The 13,040-nt window shown below is 34.4% G+C and overlaps 1 protein-coding gene across 1 annotated transcript in view; it reads right to left on the bottom strand.

The window, feature by feature from the left end:
- Positions 1-13,040, bottom strand: part of LOC144447104 (lymphocyte antigen 75-like) — a 43,983-nt gene that overhangs the window by 30,796 nt on the left and 147 nt on the right. The window contains exons 1-16 of the mRNA XM_078137010.1: positions 12,894-13,040; positions 11,350-11,474; positions 10,727-10,770; positions 10,193-10,360; positions 9,347-9,555; positions 8,409-8,413; positions 7,308-7,408; positions 6,670-6,930; positions 6,054-6,205; positions 5,267-5,360; positions 4,321-4,586; positions 3,752-3,917; positions 2,787-3,032; positions 1,845-2,015; positions 1,507-1,608; positions 1,117-1,359 (exon numbers count right to left, since the gene is read on the bottom strand). The exon at positions 12,894-13,040 is cut by the window's right edge and continues 147 nt beyond it. Of these exons, the coding sequence (XP_077993136.1) occupies positions 1,117-1,359; positions 1,507-1,608; positions 1,845-2,015; positions 2,787-3,032; positions 3,752-3,917; positions 4,321-4,586; positions 5,267-5,360; positions 6,054-6,205; positions 6,670-6,930; positions 7,308-7,408; positions 8,409-8,413; positions 9,347-9,555; positions 10,193-10,360; positions 10,727-10,770; positions 11,350-11,474; positions 12,894-13,040 (2,500 nt within the window). The remainder of the gene's footprint in view (positions 1-1,116; positions 1,360-1,506; positions 1,609-1,844; positions 2,016-2,786; positions 3,033-3,751; positions 3,918-4,320; positions 4,587-5,266; positions 5,361-6,053; positions 6,206-6,669; positions 6,931-7,307; positions 7,409-8,408; positions 8,414-9,346; positions 9,556-10,192; positions 10,361-10,726; positions 10,771-11,349; positions 11,475-12,893) is intronic.

Here is a 13,040-nt window from a genome sequence, read left to right as displayed (position 1 = left end):
GTTTGTACAAGCGTCGTATGTTAGTGAACTATGGACTGGAGATGGTGAACTCAGTAAAATTGCAAATCTTGTTTATTCTATATACTATGGTAAAACAGTTCCTCAAAGGCTTTATTTAATAGAGTCTAGACATGACTGGAATTCTGCTGAATATATAAACTATCAAAATGAAACTATCTCTATACATAAGTAGCTATGAAAAGAGCCCTGGGAAAATAAAATAACAATGGAGACCCAATTTGTAAAGATCATTCGTAAATGATCTTAAAAACTACCACCACCACCACCACCACCACCACCACCACCACCACCACCACCACAACAACAACAACAACAACAACAACAACAACAACAACAACAACAACACTGTCTATTGGTCCAATGTATAATCGTTCTTAAAACATGAATAATTACATTAGTGTTACCTCCAAGTAATATTTTACATGCTTTTATTGACAAGCGTTTGTCATGACTCTACATATTTAGTATTTTCAGAGATAGCGTCCTCAAGGCGCCCTTTTGTTTCAAATTCACGGACATAAGCGTCATTCACGTAATTTACATATCGTCATGTTTAGACAATAGACATTCCAAGTTTGTTGACAAGCGTTGAACAAACGAAGTGCGTACATGTATGTTTTTACTATTTTGAAATATATTCATTGCGAGTCCTTCTTTTTTTTCATTTCAGTCAAACGTGATATACACCTTTGTCTAAAACGTGATAGACAACACGTTTGTTTAGAAATCATGGTTGAAAATGATTATTATATTTCTCACTAAAATTGGAAGATTGAATATATGTGTTTCAGAATATATTGTTTATATTGTTGTTGCTATGTGTGTTTGGATTGAAAATACCTTCTGGAATTTTTGCAGAAAAAATAAAATGATGTGGACAAACTGCCCAAATAATAAAATTTGTCAAAACAATATGAAATAGTACATGATAATCAAAGATATCAAAACATAATAATATGTTTGAGAAAATTTGTAGAATCTGAGAAAAACACGTGTGCATGATACTTCATATTTGATTAATTAAGTGCTCATTTTAATTAGTCTTGTATTCTGTTACAACGGGATTGGCCATATCATATATTTTATTGTTAAAACCTCCAATAATTGGTTCATCGGGAATGTCGCTAGGGTTTGTGTAGACTGGTAAGTTTGTCGGTGTTATTTGAACATCTGTGGATGAGTCAGGATGAGGTCGGTCATCCTTGGCCGGAAACAAATTGAAGCTCTGTTTAGATTTGTGTTGTCTTTTCCGGAAGAAATACACTGCTACGATGACCACAACGACAAGAATTACAAGTATAGTTTCAGTGACGAGGAGAATTTCAGCAACACTGGCGTCTGAAAAATTAAACATGTAAAGTTTAGTAATATATACAGTCATGTTCTTCTTAAAACTGGTCAACGGATGAAAGATAAAACCTGAGTTTTAAACTAGAACCAAATAATAGCAAGTCAGATAGGTGAGAGCTAATTATCTTTTATTACCATTTCCTTCTATCTTATTTTCAGGGGTCGGCACATGGTCTGTCGTTGTACTCGTTTCAATTGTTGTTGCTGTTGTAATTGGTGCAACTTCTGTTGGTACAACTGGAAATCAATCAAAACAGGTGTAAGTATAATACAAAATAACTATATAACACATGAGTTCTTGAAGGAATTAGTATAACAATAATTATTGAAAATGTGTATTCTTTTAAACTATGATTTGTGTTTCAATTCACAAAATAGGAAGGACATGATGATAAGTATTTGACCCACAATAATTGTAGATTTAAAAAAAATTATGATAAATGCATGAGTCTTGATGTTGTGGAGATACTTACATTTTGGCACTTTGCAAACATATCCTTTATGATTGCCCGTGTCAGAGCAGTGAGTGTCAAACCATGCCCCGTTAATTTGTGACATAGCCACACATTCTTTATTGTTTGATGGCGCTTCCACATCCCAGTTAGTATACTGTATTGGGGAACCATCTATCCATCTGTAGCCATCTGACAAAATATATCCACAAAAACAGTCAGAATTATTCCAGAAAAAAATTATCAAACCGCGTAGCTCCTATTTATAAATATATTTGCTCTCATCTACTCCCCAAATAGATATAGTAGGACTTGTGTATGTTCGAAATCAAATGCCATTCGTCTTCGTGTCTTTGTCATGCAAATCATCAGGTAAAGATTTTTGGAGAAGACATAATCATGAGCATTATAATTTACTATTAAAACAAATGAACTGTTTCCTGAATTACCATCATACATTAAATTCTTACTTTAACCAGTTCACGTTCTGTCTGTCTGTCTGTCTGTCTGTCTGTCTGTCTGTCTGTCTGTCTGACTGTCTGACTGTCTGTCTGTCTGTCTGTCTGTCTGTCTGTCTGTCTGTCTGTCTGTCTGACTGACTGTCTGTCTGTCTGACTGTCTATCTGTCTGTCTGCCTACATGCTGGCAATGTTTGACTTTCTGTCTGTATGTCTGTCTGTCCGTCTGTCTGTCTGTCTGTCTGTCTGTTTGTCTGTCTGTCTGTCTGTCAGTCTGTATGCTGGCATGCAGGCTGTCTGTATGCTGTCTGCCAACTGTCTGTCTGTATGCTCTCTGCGTTCTATGTTGGTCTGCATCTGTCTGCCTTTCGGTCGGTTGGTCTGTCTATGTATGTATGTATGTATGTATGTATGTATGTATGTATGTATGTATGTATGTATGTATGTATGTCATTCTTTTTCTTCTGAATAGGCTAAGTATATATGTAAATCTATAACTACTTACCAGGCCCCTTAAGGTACCCAATCCAGATATCTCCTACACCACTAATCATTCCATGGATAAATACATTCTCACCAGCTTTATGAATACTGACTAATTCAGAAAAACGCATTGTGCATTCAAAGTGAGCTACTGCTGCATCAACGCTGGCAGTTTTCCCGTCAAAATTGTAACAATACGATCCATATGGAATCCAGTCTAAAGACGGGCACACACCCTTGACCATTTCAGTTGTAGTAGATGGTGGTCCTGTAAAAAAAGGATTGCTACAGTTAAGCCTGTTGCCTTTAGAACTGTGCATTTAACGTTACCTTTTTTCAAGTTACCCTACAGTCAAGAAACAACGAACACATTAAACAGAAACTGTGAAATTCCTATAGTTGAATACATGTACAAAGGATAAGTCTTGACCATGTCATTTCATAACGTGATTAACTTCATACCTGGATGATTGAAAACATTCATAGACATATCATTTCATAGTTACACAATGTAATTCCTTGGGTGAAAAAATTACTTTGAATACTTTGTACATGTGTGCATTTAATGAAGCAATGCCCAGAAGCAATTTTCGCCATAGCACTAATCGGCGCACTGATCATTTATAGCATAAACTGTCTTACATAATGTAATATTTTCTGAAGAACAAAAACCCTGTTCATACATCATACATTAGTAAAACCTTCCAATCTTATTTTAGTAGACATATCTCCATGCGAATCCTTTATTGGTATTATGTACATGTAAAATCTAGCAAGTTAACTTGAGCTATAATCAAATAGCGATATCATCAGTACGGTAACCTTTCCGTGTTATGATAAATCTTATTATATATTCATAACAAACCAAACCATAATTATCATTCCGATTGTTTATCATTTACGTTTACATCAGGCACAACTCCACTATACCAATATGCTCATATAATATATGCATCAATTTCAAACCAGTTATGCAGAGAACAGTACCTTGATAGAATTTACAGACAGATCCAGCCGTACTAACACAGTTAGTATCATCCCATCCATTCAGTGTAGCCTGTACGCAACCATCGTTTGGACCACCACTTGGTTCATCTACTGCCCAGTTGGTATAATCCACAGGTTGACCGTCAAGCCATTTATACTCGGACAGCTAAAGTGGGAGAAAAACATGCTAGCATCCGGTACTCTTCGAAAAAATATCATGTACATGATTCATGGTACATACTACAGGAAAACAATAGCCTTGATATTTCGTTAGAAACCTTGTTTGTAAATGTACCAGTAGATTAATCTTTCCACTGCTAGTCAACAATGTTCAATAATACATAGCCAGGGCATCAGCTGCACATAAACTACGCGTTAGGAAAGTTAATAACTTATTAATTAGAAAGCAATTATGATACAAATTTACTTTTCATTTTCTGACATTGGTAATTGGTTAATCGGTCCAGGAAAGGTTTATATTTTATATTGATTCCTAAAAGGAGCATTGTGACACTTGGGTAAATGAAATAAGCAGAATGCAAATAAATGTGTGGTTGATGGACACTTGCCTCTTCATTATAGGTCATACCAATCCAAAGTGGTGAGCCTATCATAAACACTAAGCCATCAATGTAAGCCTGCTCATAAGTATCAACCACACTGGTCAATCTTCCTCCATCACCTTCACATTGAGTTTTAGCTTGCTGATATGATTGATGGATAGGTGACACTTTGTAACAATTACCACCGTTGTGTGTAAAACCAGGCATGCATGGGTTTTCAGTTGTTGGTGTCGGAGTTGTTGTTCTCACAGTTGGTCTAGCCGGAATAACATCTATAAATAAAATAATACTATAATCAATTGTGATTCAGGCTACATCCTACATCGACTTTGTATGTATGTATGTATGTATGTATGTATGTATGTATGTATGTATGTATGTATGCATGTATGCATGCATGCATGTATGTATGTATGTATGTATGTATGTATGTATGTATGTATGTATGTATGTATGTATGTATGTACAACGGTATGCAGCGTATTATATTTACCATATATATATATATATATATATATATATATATATATATATATATATATATATATATATATATATATATATATATATATATATATATATATATATATACCTAGCTATGATTTGATAAAAGATCACATATAAAATAACTTATCGTAAAGTGATACGATCGTTTTAAGTCTAAGTTTTCAAATAATAATTTCTAACTTTGTCTATTCATTGAAATTATTTGCTGACCGCCCTGAGCAGCTACATTCTTTATTACCAGGGTTCAGAATTATACAATTGCACAACTCTAGACATATCAACGTACATGTTTGGACATGAAACTGTATACGTTTGAAACCAATTGAACAATTACCTTAATTCTTAATTCTGTTTTCCTGTCTAATATTCAGAAAGGAATGTTGTTATAACTATCAGTCATTGTACATTGTGATTTATTGACAGTTTACTGTACAGTAAAGAATACCTTTATTTCCCTGACATATCCATCCTTTCAAGTCATCGCAATTCACGTTGTCCCATTTGTCATCCAAAGACGAAGAGATTAGTACACAGGTACGCTGAACAATGAATAGAATACCAGAAAATTTAAATGTATAGATCAGATTACTTATCCATTTATCATTAGCTGTTGCACTTTGACTTTAAAACTTGTCCTAGTAAATGTATAAATGTATAAACAAAAAACAAAAACAAAAAACAAAAAAAAACACAAAAAAAAACAACAACAACAACAACAAAACCGAAAAAACAAACAAACCCGAAGGGACATACAATGCTGTATCATGTATCAGGTGATGTTTCAAATCGCCTCTGATTGGGTACTTACATTATTTTAGCCAGAGTTCCAGAACAGTAAAGGAGGGTATATCTATACAAAAGTTTTTTTTCAGTCGACAGTTTGAAACTGCAAATTTAAGTATCTAAGTCGACTTCAAAGATAGGACGTATGAATAGAGATTCAGATATATTTTATTAATCAAACTGCATTGTGGGAATTTTTCTCGACATTTTTGTACGTACAGTATTACGTCATTGGATCTTTTACAAATTATATCTTAATTTCAGGTTTTAATTTCTGTGAATTTCAAGTGATTCTTCAATTGGCAGAATACTGCGAGTACCTTTTTAAATATGCAACAAAACTGAAGTCCAGAAACGATAAACTCAGCGTGTGGCCTTTTAAGTTATAGTTGTATCTCTTCATCATTTGTTGAAAATGTTCATTTATTCAAGAGAAAATGGAGACTTACTCCTTGAGTATGGAATCCGGGTCTACCAACAGCCCAATTTCTATAATCTGATGGTGATCCTTCTGTCCATTTATACACATTCTGGTGACTTAGGTCACTCAGACCAATCCAGACATCCGTATCTGACTCCAACAACTGCATCGTTATAAATGCTGTTCAAAAATGAACAATAACGACAACAACAACAACAACAACAAAGCACGTTATAGAAGTTAGACCAGCGTGTCAGCTGTGACTGATTTCTTTAACTTGTTGATCGCATTATAATGGCAATGTGCTTGGAAGTTATCATGGATTTGAATACTTGAAACAAAAACTAACAAATATATCAAATGTTATTATATAACTTACTGGAGGAGAAACATAAATGTGAAATCAACTTTGATGCAAATTGTTTTCGATGAATCTATCTATCAATATAACAATTTTGTTCAAACCAGTGTTGAACTGTAATTCACAGAGTTTTAGTTTAAGACGTTGTCGTTATTACAATTTCTACAAATATTTCATCTTTCAATTAATTGCATATGCCTAAAATACTTATCTACGAACGCACCCTTACTTCATATCATTTTAAAAAAAAAAGTGTATTAGCTTTAGTTATGAACAAACTTACACTGGAGTGACTCATGATGAACAGTCACTAAATCACCACCTAGACCTCTGCAGACATCTCTTGCCGATTGCCAATCTGATTGATTATTAACATTGTCAATACCATGAAAGCTATAACATCTATCATTAAATTCCTTCCATCCTGTAGGACATGGTCCTGGCATTGGTGTTGTTTGTGGGTAGGTGATTGGTTCTGTGGTATGGTTGAATTTCTTACAAATAAAAGGATGTCTGTCACCACAGTTTAGATCGTTCCAGCGTCCTGTTATTGAAGGTCGATTAAAAGAAATACATCATGTCAGTATAAGCCATCACTCGTTTGGTCCTCGTCAGACGTCTGGGTATGTTGTATAAGAAACCATAACTATAATACAGGCACTGACAACGCACACGTACATGAAAGTTGCATTTTATCTCAATATGTTTTGTGTTTGAGTCTTCATTGTCGCATCCCACAGTAATGTTGATTTTGTGTTCACAGTGAGATAAATTGTATCATTTTAAACTCTATCAATGCACGTGTCTGTATTTTGTTTTATGTCATTTGTAATTAAAGAAACCTTCTGCGAGATGTAGAATACACCATGCTGAATTGCTGAATTGAAAATCTGTAGCTACTCTGGTTTGTTAGTTTTATACCTGAGTCTCTGTAGGTATTAACACATTCTTCTTCCCCATTATGATCATTTGGTTCATTTGTATTCCAATTATCATATCCAAAAACAGAGCCATCGGACCACCTAGAACAGTCCAAACAATAATCGTGATACCAACTAGCAGTGTTAAAAAAAATAGAATAGCAATTCACTGGTCGGGGTATGTGTAACGAACCGCGTACGCATGTTTGTTCGAAATTTCACTGAAAAGCTTGTGCTTTTTTCGTAAAAAAGGGGTACTTGCTATGTTAAACAATGTTATTCAAACATTAGGGCAAATAGTGTACATGCAGTGTATGGATTAGGTGTCCTTGAAGGTAAACCTTACGGATTTCGGAAATAAGGGCGTGGTTTTTGCAGTGATTTTCTTCCACCTTTACAAGGGTTTCTCACAATGCCTAGCGACTCGTAGCAACAAGGCACCTTAAGGCACTCTAATTTTCCTTTGCTGAACAAACAAATTTATTGGGGAATAATATCTGATTAGTACGTAGTGTTTTTGTCCCTCAACCAAAGAAGGCATGGGTCCACTTAGGTCGTTGTCGTTAGTAATCGCTAGACAGGTAGTGACAAACCACAAGTATATTTCAGCTGAACACCACAAAATCAGTGCCGTAGACACGGGATGTGGTGACGTAAAACAACGAGTCGTATACGTATAATCCATATTTTCTTTTCAAACACTATAACTTGGTTTGTGTATGGTATAATTGGTTTAATACTCACTCATAGATTCCACTCCATCCATACTCCCTCAAACCAATATATACACGGTTTGAAATTGCATCCCTTATCTGATGCACAGATAGAAAAAAAATGTGACGAATTATATTTAGGCCTACAAAAAATCGTTTGGTTCCGGTTACCCGACCCCACCTAGTTTTTTCACGCCGACCCTAAACTTTTGGTTTGTGAATTCAAGAAAGGAATAATAAAGTCTCGCAAGAAATAGTGGAGAATCTGAAAACTGACATCAACTTTAAATAGACAATATAAAACTGTTCTTCCAATCTGTAATGACTGTACATCTGATGGGACGAGATTAACAGCATAGAGACCATATGGAAAACAACAGAAAACCTACCTGAACTATATACACATCAAAAAATCAAATGAAAAATATACCTATCCCACTTATTCTAAAATTGAGCGTAATCGGAACCACACATTATTTTATTTTGTTAGGCCTAAGGTGTATGTGGTATGCATACTAAAGTACTAAGAATGTGTAATTGAGTACAATTGACAACTCTTAACCCCCAAACGCAAATCCAAACTTGTAAAGACGCTGGCAGATTTTACAGGTGGTCGGTTAGGACCAATAAAAAACGTTCTCTGGTAATTACCCACCTATTTTTCATGCCGACCCTCAACTTGCATTTGATATATATATATATATATATATATATATATATATATATATATATATATATATATATATATATATATATATATATATATATATATATATATATATATATATATATATATATATATATATATATATATAACGAGATTGAAATATATGTACCCCACCTATTTTAAAACATATATATATATATATATATATATATATATATATATATATATATATATATATATATATATATATATATATATATATATATATATATATATATATAACGAGATTGAAATATATGTACCCCACCTATTTTAAAATTGAATGCAATCAGAAACAAACCAATGTTTTTTTTACCCTTTACGTACCCGTGTCAAGTATCTGCCAATCCCGTTCACGCCTCTATCGAAAGGAGCCATTCTTAACTTTCTACAAACAATTGCAGCCAAACAAACTGAATCTAGGCCTCAAAGTCATGTACAGATTTCTTATCCACTTATCCACATTAACAACATTGACATCTTCTACGTAATTGTGAAGGGATATTAATCAGATCCCTTGAAAATAAACTATTTCATATAAGGCCTGTGAACTGATGTCCTGTCAAATCTGTAATTTTCCAAAGTGAAATGGGTACACAGTGAATGATACAACGATCTTACTTGGTTTGTAATCCAGGTATTTTCATCCTCACTGTGTATAGACACTAATTCACCACCCATAGAGTTGCAGTAGAGCCGAGACTCTGTCCAGGCTTTGTCAGTTTCACCAGATTTATAGCTGAAATAGTAGCACATCCCATCATACTCAAACCAGTCAGAGTTGCCTTGGTAACACATAGGTATGGGTGTTGGAGTGACCAATTCCATATCTGTTATGACATCAGCCAAACATAAATTTGCAAAGCATTGGCAGCTGTGTTTGTGTGTTTCGTGCGACTGGAATGCTGCACATACGTCAGAGCTCGAGATATGAACGTACAAAAATGATGTATCAATCCACCACGCCATTGGCACGTAATTCATTTATGATAATCTGATTATGCAAAATATATTTCGGGAAAATTATGTTGTATATGGTTGAGTGTGCCCGCCATCACGAACTAAATGCATAATACCAAGATCGACAACAAAAATATGTAATCGAAAACACAGCGGGCGTGAAACAAGGTTTTGTGACACTAAAATCACAAATTGGAAACACTATAGTTCAGTCATTGATTATCATTCAATTCACAAACGGACACTTCTTCTTATCTTTCAAACGGACTCTTTCTGTCATTAATGTTTTAGCCTTAGGCGTTTGAAATCTTATAAAATAAGAGAGGGTGATTTGGGACCAACTACTAAAATATGAATTTGTTTATTATCCTACATAGATGATATTGATCTCACCCCTTACTTAGTTAATGGGTCAGCTCATTGGCGACTACAAAGTCGAATTCGAAGTTTCTTTGATTTCATGACAAGTGTATTGTGAATAAGTAAAAAGAAAACAGTGTTTTTTACCTATCGATATTTTGCAAACCCAGTGACTTTGGGCTGAACATCCCCATACTCCCCATCGACCATTAGAACCCCATTCAGCTGAAACGCACTGGAAAGCACCACCACTGAATGGTTCATTGGTATTCCAATTTTCGTATGTGAGATTTGAGTTGTCGCTCCAGACATAAACTGAAAGAAAATTATGTTACATAGTTTACTTACTTTAGTTAATACCATACTTTGCATATAAAGTTGAAATTGAAATTGAAAAAAAAGTACACAGCTTTCTGAGATTCAAATGAAAAATTATGTCAATATTAAGGTAGATAATTGCCCTTTGGTTAATTCCACTTCGAACAAGACTTGGGTTGGTTTCTGTCATATTGATAATACACATATTATATTTGGACAGACAGACAGACAGACAGACAGACAGACAGACAGACAGACAGACAGACAGACATATATACACACATACATACATACATACATACATACAGACAGACAGACAGACAGACAGACAGACAGACAGACAGACAGATAGGTTTTCTTTACCCGTGTCTTCTACTTTGTCATTTAATCCATACCAGGTCCTTCCCCTAAGAGATAACAATAATAAAAAGAACAGTTCACAATTTTATCATGCGATTAATAAGACCTATTCTATATGTAAGAGTTGTTGACATGTGAAAATACTGTTACAAATTACCAACACAAAGAGCAGATTTGAAAGTTAATACAGCACCCAGCCCATCGGGCTTATTGGTCACTAAGAAATTCAGTAACTAAATCTATAGAAACGGGAACATGGAAAGAGCACAATCATAACAAGTAAAGAGTTATCATAGTATTCCATGTCAATTGAACTGTTGTTGTATAGTTTTACAAATACCTATAACAAACATTACCACTGGCGCAATCCATGGATCTATGATGAGATTATCATTGTAAATCCATGCATTAACTAACTGTAAGTCCCAATATGATTACAAGCCGATGCAGCGTACTCGGCGCGATTTCTTTTTGGCTGTTACGTTAACTGTCATTTCTCTGGGTGCTCACAAAAGAAGAAACGACAGTAAAAGTAACGGCCAGAAATTGCGCCGTGTACACTGCATCGGATTTTAATCAGATTGCTTAGAGTCCCAGACTAGCTGTTACCTTTGGTGGTTACTTACCGTACAAGTGTACTCTGTTGCCTAACATACTCCTCTTCTGCCTGACTATGGAAACTGGCCAAATCTGCATTCATGGTACGACAGTAATGCAATGCATCATCCCATGATGACTTGTCAGTATATGCCTGAATTTTACATACAGAATAAATCCTTTACTGCACAAAATAGTTGTTCATGTATTTTGATCGATTAAATTTCCTACCGTAAACTCCCAACAAAATATCTGCCCAAAATATTTTATTTGCCATGATCTATTACAAAACATTTGGTGATCACTTCGTACGTAATCGTGATGTGATGTGATGTGATGTGATGTGATGTGATGTGATGTACAGTTCTCTTCTGCAGTCATGTAAACTTTCAATGTTCTGGTTGTTTTATCATGACTTCTATTCTCTGTTGAATGTATTTACATATATTTCAATACTTTTGTAGGACATGTGGAAGATTGTCCTCATTAGCCTCACATATTATCCATATGAACTAAATATCTGAGCTGTAATATATATATATATATATATATATATATATATATATATATATATATATATATATATATATATATATATATATATATATATATATATATAATATATATATAATATATATATAAATATATTATATATATATTATATATATATACAAATCCAATTTATTAAACAAACGATCTGAATTAATATATATATATATATATATATATATATATATATATATATATATATATATATATATATATATATATATATATATATATATTAATTCAGATCGTTTGTTTAATAAATTGGATTTGTCAGCGTAGATGATGCATAGCTTTTCTGCCAGACAGAGGTCACATCGCTTTGAAACACTAGAATAGGATGGTGCGCGTGTGATGATGGTATACTCTTGACCTTTCCTTTCCAAGTTCCAGATATGTTTTGATAGCTCAGTACAGATGTGATCTCTCATTGGTGATGGATTGTTTGTGGTTTGAAACTGTTATCCGTTAAACCAATGTATTGCTTGTTGCTATCGTTGGTCTTAACATTGGCACTGTACACGATATTACTGGATTGGCATTTTCCTCCAAGGGGGCACATATCCTTAACTCGACAGTTACAGGCTACGCTCAGTGCTTTCTTCTTGGGTTCCATTATCTTTGTGCGCTTTAACAATGGATGCTATGTTCACCATGCAGCTATAGCTCACTTTGACGTTGCCTCTGTGAAATATTTTGTGCAGTTTCGAACCTCTAGGGAAGTGCTTGTCAATTAAGTGGAGGAATTAGTTACCGATGTTTGATTTTACCGTAACGGTTTTACTATAAGGTGGATTAAACAGATGGTATTTCTTCGTCTATTTTCCTCTTTACTTTTATCGACACTTTTATTGACATATGCCATGCCATCTTCATACCCGCTGTTTTTGAGTACTTTTGCGTAGATTGGGGCTGCGGAGTTAAACACACTTTCATCCTAGGAAATGTCAGAAGGCCGTTTACTTATTGCCACTGGATGATGTTTGATGATTGATGGCTGATGGTTTGTTCTAGAATGAACGTATACTGGGTGGTCATTTGGTTTCCTATATGGTAGTACTTTCCGTTGGTGAGGTTCAATGTAATGTCGAGATAGTTGACAATTTTCAAGCTGGACTCTATAGTTATCTTCAGCTTCATGGAAAATCTTGATGATATCCTTCTTCATACTTTC

The sequence above is a fragment of the Glandiceps talaboti genome, chromosome 16 (genome assembly GCF_964340395.1).
Source record: "Glandiceps talaboti chromosome 16, keGlaTala1.1, whole genome shotgun sequence".
Lineage (NCBI taxonomy): Eukaryota > Metazoa > Hemichordata > Enteropneusta > Spengelidae > Glandiceps > Glandiceps talaboti.
This window is presented reverse-complemented; position numbering and strand designations above follow the sequence as displayed.